The sequence below is a fragment of the Ruditapes philippinarum genome, unplaced genomic scaffold (assembly GCF_026571515.1).
Source record: "Ruditapes philippinarum isolate M1 unplaced genomic scaffold, ASM2657151v2 ctg5684_1_1_1_1, whole genome shotgun sequence".
NCBI lineage: Eukaryota > Metazoa > Mollusca > Bivalvia > Venerida > Veneridae > Ruditapes > Ruditapes philippinarum.
Window position 1 is genome coordinate 1 of NW_026867026.1, and position 23,869 is coordinate 23,869.

Below are 23,869 nucleotides of genomic sequence, written 5' to 3' on the forward strand. Positions count from 1 at the left end.
AAAATTCTTTGAACAATTTTTAAAGGTGACCACCAAAGGAACATTCCTGTGAAGTTTGGATGAAATTGGCCTAGTGGTTTATGAGAAGATGTCATTTAAAGTAAAAGTTTACGGACGCTGGACGGACGGACGCCGGACGCCTGACGAAAAGCGATCACAAAAGCTCACCCTGTCACTTTGTGACAGGTGAGCTAAAAATGGGTCAAAGACAGAAAAGGTCGGGTTGCATTTGTACACCAAATATCACGAGGCTGTGATGTTACGAAAAAAAAATTCCATTGACCCATTAATGTCGAAAATTTAATTCAGAAGGTAAACAGGAAGTGGATTAGCTACACACCTAAAATCTAATCCCACAGTATGGGACCATGTGTCAATGCTGTATGCCAAATATCAAGAGACTGTGATTAGTAGTTTCTGAGAAAAATGTTACGAAAATTTCCTACCAGTGACCATTAATGTGAACAGGAAGTGGATGAGCTGCAGACTTGAAATTGAATCTCACAGTATGGGACCATGTGTCAATGCTGCATGCCAAATATCAAGAGGCTGTGATAAGTAGTTGCTGAGAAAACTGTTACAAAAATTTCCTACCATTGACCATTAATGTCGAAAAATCTAACTAATTTAACTAAGTGGATAAACAGGAAGTGGATGAGCGACAGACCTGAAATCAAATCCCACAGTATGGGACTATGTGTCAATGCTGTATGCCAAATATCAAGAGACTGTGATAAGTAGTTGCTGAGAAAACTGTTTCGAAATTTCCTACCATTGATCATTAATGTCGAAAAATCTAACTAATTTAACTAAGTGGATAAACAGGAAGTGGATGAGCGACAGACCTGAAATCAAATCCCAAAGTATGGGACCATGTGTCAATGCTGTATGCCAAATATCAAGAGGCCGTGATAAGTAGTTGCTGAGAAAACTGTTACGAAAATTTCCTACCATTGACCATTAATGTCAAAAAATCTAATTAATTTAACTAAGTGGATAAACAGGAAGTGGATGAGAGACAGAACTGAAATCAAATCCCACAGTATGGGACTATGTGTCAATGCTGCATGCCAAATATCAAGAGGCTGTGATAAGTAGTTGCTGAGAAAACTGTTACGAAAATTTCCTACCATTGACCATTAATGTCGAAAAATCTAACTAATTTAACTAAGTGGATAAACAGGAAGTGGATGAGCGACAGACCTGAAATCAAATCCCACAGTATGGGACTATGTGTCAATGCTGTATGCCAAATATCAAGAGACTGTGATAAGTAGTTGCTGAGAAAACTGTTTCGAAAATTTCCTACCATTGATCATTAATGTCGAAAAATCTAACTAATTTAACTAAGTGGATAAACAGGAAGTGGATGAGCGACAGACCTGAAATCCAATCCCACGGTATGGGACCATGTGTCAATGCTGTATGCCAAATATCAAGAGGCTGTGATAAGTAGTTGCTGAGAAAACTGTTTCGAAAATTTCCTACCATTGACCATTAATGTCGAAAAATCTAACTAATTAAATAAGTGTATAAACAGGAAGTAGATGAGCGACAGAACTGAAATCAAATCCCACAGTATGGGACCATGTGTCAATGCTGTATGCCAAATATCAAGAGGCTGTGATAAGTAGTTGCTGAGAAAACTGTTACGAAAATTTCCTACCATTTACCATTAATGTCGAAAAATATAACTAATTTAACTAAGTGGATAAATAGGAAGTGGATGAGCAACAGACCTGAAATCCAATCCCATGGTATGGGACCATGTGTCAATGCTGTATGACAAATATCAAGAGGCTGTGATAAGTAGTTGCTGAGAAAACTGTTACGAAAATTTCCTACCATTGACCATTAATGTCAAAAAATCTAATTAATTTAACTAAGTGGATAAACAGGAAGTGGATGAGCGACAGACCTGAAATCAAATCCCACAGTATGGGACTATGTGTCAATGCTGCATGCCAAATATCAAGAGACTGTGATAAGTAGTTGCTGAGAAAACTGTTTCGAAAATTTCCTACCATTGATCATTAATGTCGAAAAATCTAACTAATTTAACTAAGTGGATAAACAGGATGTGGATGAGCGACAGACCTGAAATCAAATCCCACAGTATGGGACCATGTGTCAATGCTGTATGCCAAATATCAAGAGGCTGTGATAAGTAGTTGCTGAGAAAACTGTTTCGAAAATTTCCTACCATTGACCATTAATGTCGAAAAATCTAACTAATTAAATAAGTGGATAAACAGGAAGTGGATGAGCGACAGAACTGAAATCAAATCCCACAGTATGGGACCATGTGTCAATGCTGTATGCCAAATATCAAGAGGCTGTGATAAGTAGTTGCTGTAAAAACTGTTACGAAAATTTCCTACCATTAATGTCGAAAAATATAACTAATTTAACTAAGGCCAAAATTAAAAATAGCTTTGTTTGCTGTCTCCCGACCGACCCTAAAAAAACGCTGCGCTCCGAAAAATTTTATTTGCTCTCGCCGACCTTTTTTTTTTTTTTTTTTTTTTTTTTTTTTTTGGTGCCGCATATTTTTACTGATATCCGTTCAATAACGGTGTGTAGTATTCTGGTTCCCGCGTATTATTAGTCACGTGTATCGACTATCAAGTACCGCTTGGTAAAAGTCAATTGTGTACACTTCCGTTACAATTTTGCAAAACGAAAGTTAGAAGATCTTCAAGAAGACGAGTATTTTATCATCTCGTCAACATTTATTATTACGTTTATTCAACTTTGTTGAAAAATAACCTCCATGAGAATGAATTGGTCTGAGCATGGGCCGATTTGTTGAATGACGTCGAGGATTTTTACCCGAAAAAAATCGGACGTTCTTACGGTATGCTTAAATACTGGTTTGGGTTAAAAACTTACTGATTGCTCATGTAATCGACTTAAAATAAAGTTTTTGTAAATAAATAGTTTCTTGTATGCATTCATTCATTTATAAGTACAAGTATTTATTAAATAATCATTTTCTTCAACCAGCAAATGCACTTATCTTATTGTTTTTAGTACCACCTGTCTTAGTACTTGAGCAGTGTTGAACAATTTCAGCACTCATTTATCACATTTTCTCATTATTGCAGGGCTTTGAGAATAGTCTTCTAGTGGCTCAAAATGCAAGGCACTGAATGCGGATAAACCAAGGTGTATTTACTCCAAGAATAAATTGACAGGGAAACATGATCTCTAAAACACAACCTTGAGAAATTTGATTACAGCTGTGTTTCAGTCATTACAGTTTATGGTTAGTATTGGTATTGCATATTGTTGTGCTTATTTTCTTGAAATAGTGATGTCAAAATGTTTTTACATAATCAACTGAAAGTAGAAACCTGATTTTATTCTTTCTTACATATTTCCCATGGTGTTTGTATAATTAAAAATGTTAAAATAATTGCATTTTTGGCAAAATCTGTATTGCATTAAGTCTAGCCTTCTGTCTGTTTTCATAGGAGATGCTCTGCAAGGGTGTTTGTATGACTGCAGATGTCATGCCAATCTCACATGGAGTTCCCTTACTGTGCCTCCAACATTGGACGACCAGATATTTGTGCCCATTGTGATGAGCCAGAAGCACAGAGAAATCCAGAACTGTTAACAAAGTTTAGGATTGTACTTCCAGTTTATGAGCAATGCATCAATGTCCACAATAAAGACATTCCCCATAGATGTCCTATAAAAAATGAATACTGTGAACCTAAATTTTGTTGGTATACTGTGGCTTAACTGTTTAATTGTCTGAAGTTGCATAGTGTTTGAAGTTGGTTTTCTGGTTGTGTTACTAACTATTCATTTCAGTGAAAATAAAATGTAAGCAAACTTTAAACTGTTGATGTATAATGATGCCTTTTGTTGTTCAGTAGTTATTTTGCATAATATATTTGAGTATATTTGTGTGTTTTAGTCATCCTCTCACATGTTGGGTAAATGTTCGAAATTTTGCTTTTGTTACATGTATTTTTATGAAAAAGAACTATACTTCTTGTATTGACTAATTGAAAGATATACAAACTGAAATCAAAAGTAAGATATATCAATTTTAAAAATTTTTATTCGCATTTTATTAAACCGTTTTTTCCAACAAACAGAATCAAACCAAAAACATTTATGTATTTCCAAAAAAAAACAAAAAAAAAAAACCCTACCTACCTACCAAACTCTAAAAAGTAGGGTCGGGAGACAGCAAACAAAGACTATTTTAAATGTGGCCAAAGTGGATAAATAGGAAGTGGATGAGCGACAGACCTGAAATCCAATCCCACGGTATGGGACCATGTGTCAATGTTGTATGCCAAATATCAAGAGGCTGTGATAAGTAGTTGCTGAAAAAACTGTTACGAAAATATTTTCCCCGCCCGCCGCCCGACATTTACCATACTATAACCCAGATTTGCACCAGTGCAATCCGGCCAAAAAAGGAGCCACAACTGTGTAAAAAAGATTTTGCTATTTTTAGCTCCTGTGACGTAGTTTTTCATGCGACATGACCCATGTTCAAACTCATCTGAGCAATAACCTAGACAAGCATCCTGACTAAGTTTGATGACAATTGAGTCAAAAATGTGACCACTAGAATGTTTACAAGGTTTTTCCATATTTGGGCAGTGTGACCTAATTTTTGACCCAAGGTGACCCATATTTGAACTTGACCAAGAAAACATCAAAACAAACTTTCAGACCAATTTACAGGATATTTGGATCGAAACAGTACCCACTAGAGTGTTAACAAGATTTTTTTCTATTTTTAGCTCCTGTGACCTAGTTTTTCATCCGAGATGACCAATGTTCGAATTAATCAAAGCAATAACCTAGGCAAGCATCCTGACCAAGTGTGATGACAATTAAGTAAAAAATCTGACAACTAGAGTGTTAACCAGATATTTTTATTTTTAGCTCCTGCGACCTACTTTTTCATCTGAGAGGATCCATGTTTGAACTCATTTGAGCAATTACCTAGACAAGCATTCTGACCAAGTTTGATGAACAATTGTAAGTTTCAATTGAATATCTCAAGCAATAATTGAGATATTTGACTTTACAAAAAAAACTTGAACCAACGCAAATGCCAAGGCGACTGCAATGGCTCTCCATATTCTTCAAATAGTCAAGCTAAAACTAGCGTAACTCAAAATGCAAGTGCGTGCAGACGTTCAAGTTGTTTGTAAACACGATGACACGGATGAGCAATTATGCAAATTTCTTGAAATATTGTGGTTTGTGTATCTGGCGCTTGACAAGAAACTTTTGATAATCTGTGACATGTGTCAGCTTTAAAAAATTTAACAGCAAATTGCCAGGCCGTTTCACCTCGCTGACCGCTTAAGATGGCCAAGTTTATGATTCGGGAAGCATTTTAGGTGACCATTGACAGCAGGTGACTATTGAACAGATGTATAAAATAGTGAGATTTTTGTTGGTTGCGCTCTGCACAAAGTTTCATAATCATTATGGTCATTATTTCTGCCGAGTAGTTTGAATTTCCTTCCACTGGTTCAAAAGATACAGACCAGACACAAAAAAGCCTATATAAGTGTATATAAATTAATTAATCCCCAGGGTGGGGCCATTTTTAATCGTAAGAAGTCCAAACTTGTGTTCTGCACAGGGTCTCAATATAAGTAATATTTCTGCCAAAAAGTTTTAATTTCTTTCTTTCGGTTTAAAAGATACAGAACAGATATAAAATTTTGATATGGAAACAATATGATTAAGTGTGCACATCGCCTCATTATGGTTAACATTTCATGTTTAAAAATCTCAATCGGTAATTTTGCACCGATAAAACTTATCTTTCCCCAATAGCAGTTGATAGGTGGAAAACAGGTGACCAATAGGTGATATCAGTGTTAAATACGTTGTCATCGGTTCACAAAAACTACGGATCAAACCCCATCCAAAAGATACATCAGGGGGTTGCCAGAAGGGGGATGTGCCCCCTTCTGTTTGGGGGGTTTGAAGGGGGGCAGAGTCCCCCTCATCGCCAAGAAAATTTTGGACTTGTGAGAGGCTAAAAATGACCCCAGGTCGATCATAAGGTAACGTGTAACAAACGCTGAAAAGCCTTTGACTCTATCTCAATCCCTTGAGAAGTTGCAGCACTTTGAAATAAATTTTGATGGAAAAAATCGGGGCAAAATAGTGATTTTTGGCAATTTTGAGATGTCCCCTCGTTGCCACGGTAACAGGAAATTTAAGACTGAGTATGTCGTTACAAAGGCAATGGTCCAGTCAACATTTGTGCCAAGTTTGATTAGTATTGAAGCATTTTTCATAGTTTCATAGCAGTTTGAACTTGTAACAGGAGGCTTTTCAGTGAAAACTGCCATTTTTCACAATATGCTCATGGGGGAAAGGGTTAATGCAAGTGTACCACAAGACTTAGAAATTTGTACTGTTACAGGGTAACAGTATTTTTTTAACACTGTGTGGTATATTTTCTACAGAAATTAAATAAAAATGGCTGCCATTTTTTTTCTCCATTCAGTCTCAGTTTGATTAAGATCATCACAGTTATTGTTTTGGGCAATGACATAAACAACACATGGCTTTGTAAGTAACAGGTGAATATCATCCCTTGTGAAAACATTGTAACCCATGGCAAACGCCTCGAGTAACAATATTTTCTTAGGGATGATATTTTTACCGTTACCAACAAACTATATACTAGCATCAAAGCTGTTTCAATTTTATAATGACTTATTTTTGATTGCTACCCTAATTTTTTAGCGGAACTTTAATCAAAAATAGGATTCACAAAAGTAATTTTAGGGCCGATTTGACTTGTTTTGAGGCCGATTTGACTAATTTTGGGGTCAATTTGACATTTTAAAAATGTTTAGAGGTCGATTTGTCTTATTTTGGGGCTGGTTTAACTTGAGGCTAATCTGACTTGAGGCCCGACTTGTTGGGGTTTTTTTGCATTTATTTTAAACTTTGCACATGAGAATTCACCAAAAGCCACCATTTAATCTGTAGATAAAATTTAGATACATGATAAGGTTCCCCAGACTACCATTGCTTGCAGTCTTTTAAAAACATGGGGGACCTCCCTTCTCTTTCAAAAACATTAGCCCCCTCCCCTTCCTACGGGCCTGTATATTGAATATAAAGATGACTTACTTCTTCTAAGAGCTATATCTGGAGAGCCTATAACTGAACTTTTACCACTCTTCTTGTCTGATACAACCAAACAGTAATCAACACTCGAATTGTCTTCCTTCTGTAAAATATTTTCACAGGATAAATTTTTTTTTAATTATCAATGAGTAGGTTTTTTATTTATGTCATCCCAATCATGAAATCAGCCAACATCTATGTTAGTTTTATTAAACTGTTACAAGATTACAAGATAGTTAACAAGAGCCACTTACAAGCCTGACACACACTCTACTTTTTTATATTTCTAAAGAAAAACACTTCATGTGGGGGAGAAAACTAAAGAAAATAACACTCTTAGAAAGCATTATTTTCTTGCACAAAATATAATACAAATTTCATATCTGACACTGACTGTCAATGTCATTCAAAAGTCAGGTCACATTATTTTCAGTTTTAATATAAATCAGTGTTTCCGCTACTCTGCGTTTCTTGCGTTTGACACAATAATTTCACGAATAATGCATTGAAATTTGCAAAGCACGTTTTGTGTGACGCAGCCATAATCTACTATAATTGGATGTCTTTTCATTAAGTTATTTCTCCTATTATAAGCTACATCCCGTTTAAATCGGCAATTATTGTTTGAGTATCTGAAATTTATTTATTTCCGGTGACTGCATGTTTGTATGAATTGCTAACCTATTCTGTGTCATTATCGGCACATTTTCTTTCCGACTTTTAACCATTCATCAATCAGTCAAAGAATCCTGGATTTAAACGTAAACAAGCAATTGTGCATGCAGACACTTTTTTCACAATAGTAAACCCACTACGAAAGAAGGTAGTAGTCAAAATATCAAATTTTCTGCTATAAACAGATGTCTGACAGGTTAAATGTTTTAATGCAAACTAGAACTATCACTTAATGTGATTAATACCCCCCCCCCCCCAATCCCCCCCAAGACTGCTTTGGACATGTGGAAGTTACTAGTAACAGAATATCTTGCAAAAGAATTGATCTAGAGTTATGATTGTGGGCAATTGAAGATAGTTGTGCATTTCGTTTCAATGTGGTTGACCATTGATGAAGTTTTATTGAATTAATCTGTAATAAGTGCTTCTTGAGCACTGCACTTCCTCTAATTGCGCTTGACCATTGTATGAAGGTTGCATTGAATTCTAAACATTAGTTTTTAAGTTATGCACCAGACAAGGAAAAGGAACAAGGGCAGTAACTCTACTGAAGATGGAGTTATGGTTCACTGCACTTCCTCTCATTGTGCTTGACCATTGTATGAACTTTATTAATTCCAACGACTAGTTTTCAAGTTACGGACAAAAAAGTAACAAAGGGCAATAACTCTATAATTACTCTTCAGATACGAAAACCATCAGGCAAAATATTTCTTATTTTAGCACTGGTGACCTTGACCCAACTGACCCCTAACTCCATTCAAAGGAAGAAGTTTTTTCAATTTAATGTTCCTAACAAATATAAAAGAAATCAGTCCATAGAACAAGGTTACACTTGTAAAAGTGTAAAAATCTACTACTGACATTGGTGACCTTAACCTTAATGACCCATAACTGAGCCCCAAGGAAGAGGACACACTAAGGCATGTCTCTATTAAACACAAAAGACTTCCGTTTAAAAATAAAGGCTGTGCAAGCAAAAACATTTTCAATTTATGTTTTATACCAGTGACCTTGACCCCAGTGACCACTTACTCTGCAAAAAGTAAAAGGACCATTGAAAGTATCCACCTACCAAATATAAAAGATATCATTAAATAAATTAGGAGAAATTTAAGAGTAATCCAACTTGCCAGAATAGGTTAACCATACAAGGCCCTATTTTCATAGTGATAAAAAGGAAATAACTAGGAAAAATGGATGGCACAGTAATATAACTTGGAAATATCATGTACAATATAACTTGGCAATATCGTGTACTTTGTATTGATAAGTGTGGAAATTTTGAAGCAGTAAGAATAAATAGAACTTAGAAAGATATATCCAACTTGCCAGTTTAGGTTAATCACATCATTTTTTAGTGCTGATAATGGCAATAACTTGGAAACAAGAGGGCCATGATGGCATTGAGGTCGCTCACCTGTATATAGGCCCCCCGCCCCGGGCCAATTTTTACCCAAGGGCTTTTATTTGTTTATTTGAACAGACTTGGTAGACACCCATAAGAAGATGTTTCATGCTAAACATCTAAGTTCTAGCTCATTGGCATTTTTAAAAGAAGATTTTTAAAGTTTATACTATACACATATAGTTAAAAACAATGTCACCCCTTGGGCAGGGCCAGTTTTGACCCCCGGGCGTTTATTTTAACAAACTTTGTAGATATTTACTTAAAGATGTTTCATGCTTAATATCTAAACTCTAGCTATTTGGGTTTTTCCAAAGAAGATTTTCAAGTTTTTGCTATACACATATAAGGAAAATCAATGACCCCCGGGGCAGGGCCAGTTTTGACCCCAGGGCTTTTATTTGAACATACTTGGTAGACACCCATTAGAACATGTTTCATGCCAAATATCTTAGCTCTAGCTCTTTGAGTTCTTTAAAAGAAGATTTTTTAAGTTTTTACTTATATGCATATAGGGAAAATCAATGACCCCCTGGGGCGGGGCCAATTTTGACTCCAGAGCTTTTATTTGAACAAACTTGGTAGACATTCACTAGAAGATGTTTCATGCCAAATATCTAAGCTCTAGCTCTTATCGTTCTTTAAAAGAAGATTTTTTAAGTTTTTACCATATGCATATAGGGAAAATCAATGACCCCAGGGGCGGGGCCAATTTTGACCCCAGGGCTTTAATTTGAACAAACTTGGTAGACACTCCATAGAAGATGTTTCATGCTTAATATCTTAGCTCTAGCTCTTTGGGTTCTTTAAAAGAAATTTTTTTTAAGTTTTTACTATATGCATATAGGGAAAATCTATGACCCCCTGGGGCGGGGTCAATTTTGACCCCAGGGCTTTTATTTGAACAAACTTGGTAGACATTCACTAGAAGATGTTTCATGCCAAATATCTAAGCTCTAGCTCTTATGGTTCTTTAAAAGAAGATTTTTCAAGTTTTTACTATATGCATATAGGGAAAATCAATGACCCCCGGGGCGGGGCCAATTTTGACCCCAGGGCTTTAATTTGAACAAACTGGGAGACACTCACTAGAAGATGTTTCATGCTTAATATCTTAGCTCTAGCTCTTTGGGTTCTTTAAAAGAAGATTTTTTAAAGTTTTTACTATATGCATATAGGGAAAATCAATGACCCCCTGGGTCGGGGCCAATTTTGACACCAGGGCTTTTATTTGAACAAACTTGGTAGACATTCACTAGAAGATGTTTCATGCCAAATATCTAAGCTCTAGCTCTTTGGGTTCTTTAAAAGAAGATTTTTTAAGTTTTTACTATATGCATATAGGAAAATCAATGACCCCCAGGGGCGGGGCCAATTTTGACCCAAGGGCTTTTATTTGAACAAACTTGGTAGACACTCACTAGAAGATGTTTCATGCCAAATATCTAAGCTCTAGCTCTTATGGTTTTTTAAAAGAAGATATTTAAAGTTTTTTCTTTTGGTTGCCATGGCAACCAGAGTTCTGCATGGAATTAAATTCTTTGAACAATTTTTAAAGGTGACCACCAAAGGAACATTCCTGTGAAGTTTGGATGAAATTGGCTCAGTGGTTTATGAGGAGATGTCATTTAAAGCAAAAGTTTACAGACGGACGGACGACGGACGGACGGACGCCGGACGAAAAGCGATCACAAAAGCTCACCCTGTCACTTTGTGACAGGTGAGCTAAAATTGGAAGCCATAGTTATGTCACTTACCCAGATCATTTACTTTGTATTGTAAATTATGAAGCCATTGGTACAGGTAGAAATTAAGAAAAATACAACTTGCAGTTTAAGATTAACCTAGTACGGACAGACAGACAGACAGACAGTTCAATAACTATATGCCAGGGGGCATAAAAGTTATGATTAATGTTTTTTTTCCTGACAGAAATGGCAATGGCATAGGCAATGGCAAAAGCAACACCAACATGACTGTAAAAACAGTCTGAAGGACAGCTAAATCCCCTTCCGCAGTGAACATAAATTTGTACTTCTCCACCTTTTCCCAAATTAGACCTTGATGTTGTGTCATGCATATCATAAGCACATAGTCTCACAATGTTGATTATTTGTGCCAAGCTACTTATAGTTCCATAAAGTCAAAAAATTAACCTTGGGTGTAGCAACCTGGATGTTGAGCCCTGCAGATTGTGTCATGGTGGGGATCACTTGTGCCAAGTAATTTTAAAACCTTTAAATTGTCAATAAGTTATAGAGCTGATAGATGTTTTTACATTGGACCTTTGAGTGTGACACTGACCTTCAGGGTTCTGACTTGATTATTGTGCTCTGCCAATTGTGTCATAATGGTGATCATTTCTGCCAAGTTAGCATAAAAACATTGCAGCGGTTTAAATGTTATGGACAGACACAAAATGTAGACTTTCTAACATTTGACCTGTAAATGAGACCCTGACCTTGGGGGTAGCAATTCAATTATTGCTCTCTGCACATCATCTCATTATGGTGATCACTTGTGCCAAGTTATTTTTTTAAAAATTCAGCGGTTTAAAAGTTATGGAGCGGACATGAAAGTGTAAGAGACAGATGGACCAACAGACAGACTGAGACAGAGGCTATTCCTATAATCCCCTTCTGCTATGCTGAAAGGGATTAAAAAGTCAAGCAATGAAATCATGTACAAATGTTAAATATACCTCCTAATTACTGCCTGTGACAGCAGATAAATTTAGACAGTGACATTTTCATAACACCAAAATAGTAACTTTTGTATGCAATTTTGATATATACATGTATATGTTGTCACATCTGACCTTGAGGTATAACCTTGAGCTTCGACCTAGTCAAACAGTTCTTGTGTGTGAACATGCTGTCTTATGATGTTGAACATTTGTGTCAGGTTATTTGGAATTCCACCAGCTAGTGATAGAGTTCTGGTGCGGACATTCTGTTTGAGACCATTTTTTTGCATTTGACCTTAAAGTAAGACCTTGACCAAGCCACTTAGTTTTAGGTCATGCTGTCTCATTAATATGAACATTTGTGCTAAGTTATTTGAAATTCTGCGTACTAATGACAAGAGTAACGACGCAAACAAGCATAAATGGACGGTAGTAAGACCTTGACCTTTGACCTAACCACACAATTCTGCACGTGATACGCCATCTCATGCCAGGTTATTTGAAATTCCACCAGCTAGTGATAGAGTTATGGTACGAACAAGCTGTTTGTTACAATTTGTTTTGAATTTGACCTTAAAGTATGACCTTGACCAAGCTATACAGTTCTTGCGCACAACATGCCATCTCATTAATTATAAATTTACAACCTGGACAGGCATAATCCTGACGGACATACACCAAGCCGCCATTGTGACAACTATGTTGAGCTCTCCACAAGCGAGCTCGACAAAAGGTGAGCATTTGAAGCCATTGTGTACCTCTAGCAATTTTTGTCCTTTATAGTGTTAATTTATTTAGGAAGTGATGAGATGTAGCAAAGTATGGAGTTCAGATGTGCAGTAATATAATCATTAATATAATATCTCTAATATGCCTAAATGATAAATTTAATGGTACCACGGTTTCCAACAGTTTGTTCACCATGTCCACCACTGGTTTTGCTCCAGACTTCTTGCCTAAAGCAGTTTGCAAAGTCACCCATGCAGATTCTAACTCTTCAGGCCCAATACTGGAGTCAGCAGCGTGCTTCGTACTACCTGTATCTACTTGCTTTGCAATGGAAGATGTATCAGAACTTCCAGTAATGTCTGAAACTGTTGATGCTATGCAAGAGCTCTGTTCCTGTGTTGTGAAAATTATTGGATGCAGGTTTGCACCAGCAGAGTGAGCCTTATCACCATGTGATGTATCTCCAGAAATTTCAACTGGCAGGAATAATTCCTGTAAATGTATCAATCTTTCATGCAAAGTTTGTTCATTAATTATCCTAGATTAACCATTAACCTGCTGAATTTGTAAAAATGGATTTGCCTGCTATTATTTGGAAAATCTGTCTAAAGGTTTTGAGATCTCATATCAAAATCCCAAAATTGAAACAGCTAACAGTGCCTGTTAGACTGCATGGACATGCAGGTTGGCCTTGCTAAATACTAGGCAAAGACAAATGAGTGTTGAGTATGAGTTCAAGCAGGTTGCAGGAAACTATCATTAACCATGGAACTTATAAAAATATGCACAACCTAACACATTTACATGCTTAGTACAATACTGATAATAAATCTCATTTAAAAAATCCAAAGTCTAACCTTGAAAATATTCCTACTATACATACATATGTACATAATTTAAAATAAACTTTCAAATTTTCCTACAAAAGTAATCATGTTTGTATTACCTTGTCCAAATGACTTGTTGAGTCAATACCAGAATCTTCCATTCTCTCTGAAATTTTAAGTAAGTTTCTCATAATGGTACTGTTGAAAAATTCAACTTTTAAACTTTTAAATTTTTAGCTTGACTGTTTCAAAGAAGTGGAGCTATCATGATGACTGTGTTGTCATTGTCATCCAAAAATCTTTAATGTGGCCCATTTTAAAAGATAATTTAGAAATCGGATGAAATTAAAAGAAAAACAATAAATTAGCATTATTTGCCAAATATGTGCATTAGCATCAACATAACTGTATTTTCAAACAAGAGCCACCACCGGATGGGGGCAACCCTTTACTTGTATTACTTTTTCTAAATGGTTTTTAACAATCTATAACAAGGGCAACATTGTCGCAAAATATGCCCATCACAAAAGCTTTTGACAGAGATTCAGCATTATAGACAAGAGCCGGTTGAACCGGGTGATGCTCCCCAAATAGGTTTTGGACACAGGAAGGTATATCTCTTGTTGTGTCAGAGTTATGTCACAGACAAAGTTCAAAGTGTAAAATCAATCCAAATATTGAGCACGAAACATTGTCTCAATATGGTGATCAGTTTTGTGAAATAGTTGTAAAATCCGACTTCAAATAACGAAGTTAAGCGCCTGATATTATTTTGCTGCAAGGTCATGCTGTGACCTTGACCTTCAAGGTAGTGACCTAAATGTTGCTTGGACATGTAGATTCAATACGGTGATCATCTCTGTGAAATAGTTGTTAAATCCCACTTCCAGTAACAAAGTTATGGGCCGGACACGATTTTTCTGCAAGGTCATACCGGTACCTTGACCTTCAAGATAGCGACCCAAATGTTGCGCGCGACACAATGTCTCATTGTGGTGATCATTTTTGTGAAATAGTTGTAAAATCCGACTTAAAATAATGAAGTTATGTGCCGATCACAATTTTGCTGCAAGGTCATGCTGTGACCTTGACCTTCAAGGTAGTGAGCCAAATGTTGCCCACGACACGCCATTTAAATATGGTGATCATTTCTGTGAAATAGTTTAAAAATCTCACTTAAAATAATGAAGTTATGGGCCAGACACGATTTTGCTGCAAGGTCATGCTGTGACCTTGACCTTCAAGGTAGCGGCTTAAATGTTGTGCATGACACATCATCTTAAATATGGTGATCATTTCTGTGAAATAGTTTAAAAATCTCACTTCAAATAGCAAAGTTATGGGCCGGACATGATTTTGCTGCAAGGTCATGCTGTGAACTTGACCTTCAAGGAAGCGAGCGACACACATGTTGCGCGCGACACATCATCTCAATATGGTGATTATTTCTGTGGAATATTTTTTAAATCCGACTTCAAATAACAAAGTTATGGACCGGACACGATTTTACTGCAAAGTCATGCTGTGACCTTGACCTTCAAGGTAGCGACCCAAATGTTGCGCAGGACATGTCGTCTCAATATGGTGATCATTTCTGTGAAATATTTTTAAAATCTAACTTCAAATATCAAAGTTATGGACCGGACACGATTTTGCTGCAAGGTCATGCTGTGACCTTGACCTTCAAGGTAGCGATCCAAATGTTGCGTGCGACACGTCGTCACAACATGGCGATCATTTCTGTGAAATAGTTGTAAAATCCGACTTCAAATAATGAAGTTATGGACCGGACAAGAATTTGGGACCTACGTACGGACGTACTGACGGACGGACGGACGGAAAACCTGACGACTATATGCTCCCCCGATATTTTTCGGGGAGCATAATAAGCATATACGAAATATGCTCTGGGCAATATCTAGTGACCTTGACCTTGCAAATATTAACCTAAATTACATGTATCACACTAAGTAGTCATGATAGTTGTCATTTGTGTTATAATCCATCAATAAATGATGACTAAATGGTCCCCGTTCACAATCTTTGACCTCTATATATGACCTTGACTTTGGTAGCAGGGACCTTGATTATGTGCACAATGAACCTCACAATTTGTGCCAAATTACATTAAAATTTCCTGATGAATGTAGAGGTTCAGCTCTGAACAAGCATTTTTCAATGACCTCTAAGTGTGACCTTTACCTTTAACAAAGAGACCTGGTTCATGCATGTGACACTGCTTCTCATAGTGGTGAACAATTCTATGAAGTTTCATTGGAATCCCACCATGCTTGGAGAAGATAATTATGCTCTGGACAAAATTTCTATTTTGTCATCTTTAGTGACCTTGACCTTGCCTTAACCTAAATTACATGTTTCACACCATTAGTTATGATATAGAGGATATTTGTTTAGTTCAGTGTAAGATCGGAATATATTTCACCGAGTGAGCACCAAAAGGTATATTTCACGAGTGGCGCAGCTAGAGTCAAATATTAACTTTTGGTGTTCACAAGGTGAAATATATTTCGATCTTACACTAAACTAAACAAATTTTCTTTTTATTATATGCAAAGAAACATTTAAAAAGACATTAAACCTAATACTGAATGAAAAGCGCGCCAAATAATAATACAACGTGACGTCATTTACGACGTCACATCTTTAAGTTGGTACTCAGTACTGTGCACGCAGGTATTTCACTGAAACAACATAAGGGGCTTAAAGTCAAAACAGTGAAATTATCAAAGTAGTAATTTCATTGTTCAAACAGTGAAATTACCAGTTTTATATCACTGATATATTTCTATAAACCACCGAAAAACATTAAATTAATGGATGTATGGAAGTGTTCAATAATGGAACTAGAAATGTGTCCATAGGACATGGGTGCCCCCACACTCCACTGTTTTGTCAATCTTATGACTCTAGGTCAGTTGAAAGAGTTGAAAAATTAAGTCTGTAAAATAACAAAGGGCAATAACTCAAAAATTATGAATGGTAGTTGTCATTCTTGTGCACTGCACTTCTCCTCAATGAGATCTATCCACCACAAGTTGATACCTCTAACACTTTTTGAGATAAGCTCCGGACAAAAAGTAAATGAGTAAAGGGAAATAACTGAAAAATTAAGCAGGGTAGAGTTATTATTCTTGTGCACTGCACTCCTCCTCAATATGATCAAAATGTCGGACAGAAGGACAGATGGATGGACGGACAAAAGGAAGGTATGACAGACGTCGACTATTTCTATATACACCCCCTCCTTTCGGCAGGGGATAATAAAAGATCAGAGTAGGAATCTATAAATGCAGTTGAGTGTAGTGAATTTGGTGGTGAAAGTCATATTTCACATGGCCTAAATTTCATGACTGTACATCAAAGGACTGTAGCTATCTCCAATTCATAAAACATTTGTTTTAGTTTCTGTTTTTAATATGTGTACATAATGAAAATCAATGCCCCCGGGCAGGGCCAATTTTGCCACCAGGGGCAAAATTTGAACAACTTTGGTATAGGACATATAGATATTATCTTATAGCAAACATCAAAGCTCTGAGCCTTGTACCTTCAGACAAGAAGATCTTTTATTTTTTTACTATAATTATTATGTACATAGAGAAAATCAATGATCCCTGGGGCGGGGCCAACTTTGATCCCAGGGCTATAACAATCTTGGTAGAAGTTCACTACAAAAAGGGTTATGCCAAATATCTAACCTCTGGCATTTGTCAATTCAGAGAAGATTTTTTAAAGTTTTTATCCTATACATATAAGGAAAACTATAGCCTCTGGGGCAGGGCAATTTTAACACTAGGGGCATAATCTTAACAACTTTGGTAGAGGACCCATAAATGATATTTTATACCAAATATCAAAGCTCTAATCCTTGTACCTTCAGAAAAGAAGATTTTCTAATTTTTTACCATATGTACATATAGTGAAAATCATGACCCCTGGGCGGGGCCAATTTTGACCCCAGGGTTAAAATTTGAACAATCTTGCTAGAGGTTCTCTACACAATGTTTCATGCAAAATATCTAACCTCTAGCATTTGTCTATTTAGGAAGATGATGTTTTAAGTTTATTATATATATATAAAAATATATATATATATATATATATATATAAGCAACACCTATGACCCCAGACGGGGCTTATTTTGATACTGGAGGCAAAATTTGAACAACAAATTAGAGGTTACTAAGCCAGTGCATTGCTAAGTTATTCTAATTACAAAGTTAAGTATTCTACATGCTTCAAATGTGAATATGTCAAAATCAATACACTGTGGAAAGACATTCTTAAGCATCTGAGCAGACAAGCTTATTATAGTAAAAATCCATGTGACATTGACCTTTGACACGGTCACCTAAAAATCAATAGGGGTCATCTACTAAAACAACCTAAATACCAAATATGAAGACTGTTGACCAAAGCATTCTTAAGCAATTGAGCGGACAAGCTTTTTTAAATCAAGGCCCCTGTGACCTTGACCTTTGACCCAGTGACCTCAAAATCAATAGGGATCATCTACTAATCATGACCAATCTAAATACCAAATATGAAGACTGGGTCAAAGGAATCTTAAAGGAATAAGAATGGATGGATTGATGTCTATCTAATATAAATATTCATCATTTAAAAAGAGGAACCATGACAGTTTTCCTATTGACATCAACCCTGTAAGAGAGAAATTCGTGTTTAAAGACACTATTTTTTACTTGAGATATAAGTTCATGGGCGCCGCCATTTTGGCTTTCTGTCATTCTCGCGAGACAGACGAGACCGAGATTGTGACGTGTTATACCCACTTCCGGTATAGGTGTACATGCTGGTACAACTGAAATATATCTTGATGAAGAACTTATTAATTTTATTGCGTACATTATATATTATTTATGAAAACATCATATGGAACTGAATTGCTTTAATTAATTAATTGAAGACGCCGCGACATTAATTATCATTTGTTCGATATTCAAGCTTGCTGACGATCCTACCACATGTTTTAAGCAATGATCTAGACTGCTTAATTTTCAAAGATAAACCATAAATTTACTTTTACGCGATTTTCCGCCATTGACGCCAAAAATGAGAAAGGCGCAGGAAAATTGGCAGCCAGACTTATATCGTATGAAAACAAAACTGTCCGTAAAGTTATTTAGGCACCCAGTCAAAACTGGTACCAACAGCAGCAGGTTGCCCATTCCCCTATAATTACGCATATTCTCGGGTTTATCCAGTTCCCTAAAGTTTTTTTCCACGTTATCTACTTACCAAATTCCTTTTATGGTACGCATTTATACTACCGTAAATTTAATCCAATAAAACAAAAAATCATAAATCTACTTAATATTTAAAATTATTATTGGTAACTGAAAAAAAATGTGTTGCTATTTTTTGACGTGCTGTAATTTACTACAGTATAATTTGACAGGTGTGGAACGGAGTTCCCCCTAAGGTCATTCAGTTCACTGATGAAGCATAAAGAAATAGATGTCTATTTCGTCATTAGAATATTTGACAAGGGTGATTAACCAATCAGGGCAACATTGTGCATGATCAAAAGGTCTGTCGGCACAGAAGCATACAAGGAGCAATAAAAATCGTCAGTACACAGTGTGACATTAGCATTTGGTGCAAATTAGGAACAATTAAAATGGACAATGCGCAGTATTAGACATAAGTAATAAGAACCAGCAATTGTGTGAATAAATTATGCAAATTAGATTTTTGAGCAGCCAATAAAAATGATTTGCCTGCAGTTAATATTAGGCTACGATTACGATGCGCAGCATCATACGTTAACAGACATGTTAACAATTTACTTTTCAAAAGAGTTGCTTATATTTTTGAAATGTGTACATCAATTATAACATATGTTCACACCTTTAAATTTGAAAGTCAGAATCAAACTGCAAAAAATTAATTATATGTACTATTAAGAACACGTTTTAGTTGAATTTTTATAATGGAAGTGGCTAGCGTACGGGCCCGTACGGCTAGCCAAAATTTTTATCCGTACGCTAGTCACGTACAACTAGCAAGGACACGCTGTATTGGAAGTCGAAAATGCATATGTTATTTTATGACTTTAAGCCAGGATTTTAACCAAGAAACAGAATTAATTGTCTTTTGATGTTAACTTTTTAGAGATTAATCGCCTTGATCGCTATATATATCGATCTTTGTCATCGCAAGATTTCGAGAAAAAATAGCCTTTGCTTGCAATTACACCAATTGAAATGGTTTACAAATTTTTGATAATAATCCTTTTTTGTTTCATTATGTTTAATTTGCGACACCTTTTATATGAAAAAAAAACCAACAAACACTGAAAATGATTGTTGTTAGGCTCTTGATAATTGCGACAATTACCGACGGTACTGTATCAAGGAAAGTTTGCATGTTCCCTGAAAGGCATTCTAAAATTCTATTGTCAGTCCCTGGATAGGTTTTAATTAAGGCTGATTAATTGATTGACTGTGCTTTTATGTTCGATATCTATCTACTGTTTTGAAAATTATATAATTATTTTTGCATTTCACCGGTTTTTTTTTTCATTCAATGTTCTTTTTATTTATTTATTCCACTCCGATCATTTTTTATTCGATCCATGTGCTTAAAATTAACAAAAATGATTTAATAATTCATACAAATAAAACAACAAATGATAAGCATGAAAATCAACAATTTTATAACGTTCGACTTCCATATAATTTTGAAAATTGCCGTACGGCTAGACAATACAGTGCGTCCTGGCTAGTCGTTCGTGACTCACGTACGGCTAGAACTTTTGGCTAGCCGTACGTTTCTTTATCTTTTATTATTTTTTATTTTTTTTTTTATATTGTTACGTATTTTGAACCATAAAAAATCTCCTCTACACCTCCTGTGAAAATTAAATTGTCTGATCAATACTTTATTATATTAAAGGAATAGGAATGGATGGATTGATGTCTGTCTAATATAAATATTCATCATTAAAAAAGAGGAACCATGACAGTTTTCCTATTGACATCAACCCTATAAGAGAGAAATTCGTGTTTTAAGACACTATTTTTTACTTGAGAAATAAGTTCATGGGCGCCGCCATTTTGGCGTAATGTCATTCTCGCGAGACAGACGAGACCGAGATTGTGACGTGTAATACCCATTTCCGGTATAGGTGTATACGCTGGTACAACTGAAATATATCTTGATGAAGAACTTATTAATTTTATTGCGTACATTATATATTATTTATGAAAACATCATATGGAACTGAATTGCTTTAATAAATTAATTGAAGACGCCGCGACATTAATTATTATTTCTCCGATATTCAAGCTTGCTGATGATCCCACCACATGATTTAAGCAATGACTGCTTAATTTTCAAAGATAAACCATAAATTTAATTTGGGTACTATGAGAAACTTCTTCAAATTGACGATATATCCTTTTATTTTGTACTTAATTTTCGCTAGACAAGCTGTCCAAATAGGGTACATCGTCGGTCGTGTATCTTTTTTTACCAACTAAATCCAATATATATCTACTTACCAAATTCCTTTCCCCGACAGATACGCATTTCTACTACCGTAAATTTAATCCAATAAAACAAAAAAAACAAAACATAAATCTACTTAATATTTAAAATGATTATTGGTAACTGAAAAAAATGTGTTGCTATTTTATGACGTGCTGTAATTTACTACAGTATAATTTGACAGGTGTGGAACCTAATTCCCCCTAATTAAGGTCATTCAGTTCACTGATGAAGCGTAAAAAAATAGATGTCTATTTCGTCATTAGAATATTTGACAAGGGTGATTAACCAATCAGGGCAACATTGTGCATGATCAAAAGGTCTGTCGGCACAGAGGCATACAAGGAGCAATAAAAATCGTCAGTACACAGTGTGACAGGAGCATTTGGTGCAAATTAGGAACAATTAAAATGAACAATGCGCAGTTTTAGACATAAGAAGTAAGAACCAGCAATTGTGTGAATAAATTATGCAAATAAGACTTTTGAGCAGCCAATAAAAATGATTTGCCTGCAGTTAATATTAGGCTACGATTACGATGCGCAGCATCATACGTTGACAGACACGTGAATAATTTACATTTCAAAAGAGTTGCTTATATTTTTGAAATGTGTACATCAATTATAACATATGTTCACACCTTTAAATTTGAAAGTCAGAATCAAACTGCAAAAATTTATTTATGTTCTATTAAGAACATGTTTTAGTAGGATTTTTATAATGGAAGTGGCTAGCGTACGGGCCCGTACGGCTAGCCAAAAGTTTTAGCCGTACGTGAGTCACGTACGACTAGCAAGGACACGCTGTATTGGCTAGCCATACGGCACTTTTCAAAATTTTATGGAAGTCGAAAATGCATATGTTATTTTATGACTTTAAGCGAGGATTTTAACCAAGAAACAGCATTAATTGTCTTTGGATGTTAACTTTTTAGAGATTAATCGCCTTGATCGCTATATATATATCGATCTTTGTCAACGCAAGATGTCGAGAAAAAAAATAGCCTTTGCTTGCATTTACACCAATTGAATGGTTTACAAAATTTTGATAATAATCCTTTTTTGTTTCATTAAGTTTAATTTTCGACACCTTTTATATGAAAAAAAAACAACAAACACTGAAAATGATTGTTGTTAGGCTCTTGATAATTGCGACAATTACCGACGGTACTGTATAGAAGTTTGTCCATCAAGGAAAGTTTGCATGTTCCGTGAAAGGCATTCTAAAATTCTATTGTCAGTCCCTGGATAGGTTTTAATTAAGGCTGATTAATTGATTGACTGTGCTTTTATGTCCGATATTTATCTACTGTTTTGAAAATTATATAATTATTTTTGCATTTCACCGTTTTTTTTTTTCATTCAATGTTCTTTTTATTTATTTATTCCACTCCGATCATTTTTTATTCGATCCATGTGCTTAAAATTAACAAAAATGATTTAATAATTCATACAAATAAAACAACAAATGATAAGCATGAAAATCAACAATTTTATAACGTTCGACTTCCATATAATTTTGAAAAGTGCCGTACGGCTAGACAATACGTAGCGTGCGTCCTGGCTAGTCGTTCGTGACTCACGTACGGCTAGAACTTTTGGCTGGCCGTACGTTTCCTTATTTTTTATTTATTTTTTTGATATGGTTACGTATTTTGAACCATAAAAAATCTCCTCTACACCTCCTGTGAAAATTAAATTGTCTGGTCATTAATATTTCCTTACGATTCAACTAGATTTATCATGAATCTAAAGATGTGGGGAAATGACATCACGCGCACCTGTTTTTATACGGCCAATACACAAACATGGCCGCGCTTACTGATTTGTAGAAATCGGTGATTTAGCGATTTAAATTTTGTTATCATTCGTTTAATATTATTATTTGGCGGCAGAAAATTTGCAGACTTATTATTTATAGTATTCTTTTTCTGAAATCAAGTTTTTATTCTAACCTTGTCTTTCCCTTTAATATTTCCTTACGATTCAACTAGATTTATCATGAATCTAAAAGATGTGGGGAAATGACATCACACGCACCTGTTTTTATACGGCCAATACACAAACATGGCCGCGCTTACCGATTTGTAGAAATCGGTGATTTAGCGATTTAAATTTTGTTATCATTCGTTTAATATTATTATTTAGCGGCAGAAAATTTGCAGCCTTATTATTTATAGTATTCTTTTTCTGAAATCATGTTTTTATTCTAACCTTGTCTTTCCCTTTAAGTTATTGGGCCGACAAGTTTTTTTAAGTCAAGGCCCCTGTGACATTTACCTTTGATCCGATGACCTCATAATCAATAGGTATCATCTACTAATCATGATCAATCTAAATACCAAATATGAGGACTGTTGGTCAAAGGAATCTTAAGTTATTGGGCGGACAGGATTTTTTTAGTCAAGGCCCCTGTGACCTTGACCTTTGACCCAGTAACCTCAAAATAAATACTAATCATGACCAATCTAAATACCAAATATAAATTTGTGGGTCAAAGGAATCTTAAGTTATTGGGCCGACAAGCTTTTTTAAGTCAAGGTCCCTATGATCTTGACCTTTAACCCTGTGACCTTAAAATCAATAGGGATCATCTACTAATCATGACCAATCCAAATACCAAATATGAAGACTGTAGGTCAAATGAATCTTAAGTTATTCGGCAGACCAGGAAAAACCAACAGACGGCCAGACAAGAGACAGCTGGACAGATGGAAGGACAAGCTGATACCAGTATACCCCCCCCCCCCCCCCCCCTATATACAACATAATTCAACAAAGCATCTTCATACTACAATCTGGCTTCACTGTAACTATGTAATGCCCTGCTACTGTAGTGATCAGGAGACTTAAATGATGCAGATATACATGT

At 35.6% G+C, this 23,869-nt stretch overlaps 1 protein-coding gene across 1 annotated transcript; it reads right to left on the minus strand.

The window, feature by feature from the left end:
- Nucleotides 1–7,090: 7,090 nt before the first annotated feature.
- Nucleotides 7,091–13,626, minus strand: LOC132734542 (uncharacterized). Its single transcript, XM_060721300.1, has 3 exons — nucleotides 13,585–13,626; nucleotides 12,807–13,130; nucleotides 7,091–7,243 (listed from the first exon to the last, which is right to left on the minus strand). Exons 1-3 carry the CDS (start codon nucleotides 13,624–13,626, stop codon nucleotides 7,091–7,093), a joined length of 519 nt encoding a protein of 172 aa, XP_060577283.1.
- Between the last annotated feature and the right edge of the window lie 10,243 nt (nucleotides 13,627–23,869).

Coding starts and splice junctions, on each gene's coding strand:
- LOC132734542 (XM_060721300.1), bottom strand. CDS start 13,626: ATGGAAGATTCTGGTATTGACTCAACAAGTCATTTGGACAAG. Junction 13,131..13,584: donor CAACAAGTCATTTGGACAAG/GTAATACAAACA, acceptor ATACATTTACAG/GAATTATTCCTGCCAGTTGA. Junction 7,244..12,806: donor ACAAACTGTTGGAAACCGTG/GTACCATTAAAT, acceptor AATATTTTACAG/AAGGAAGACAATTCGAGTGT.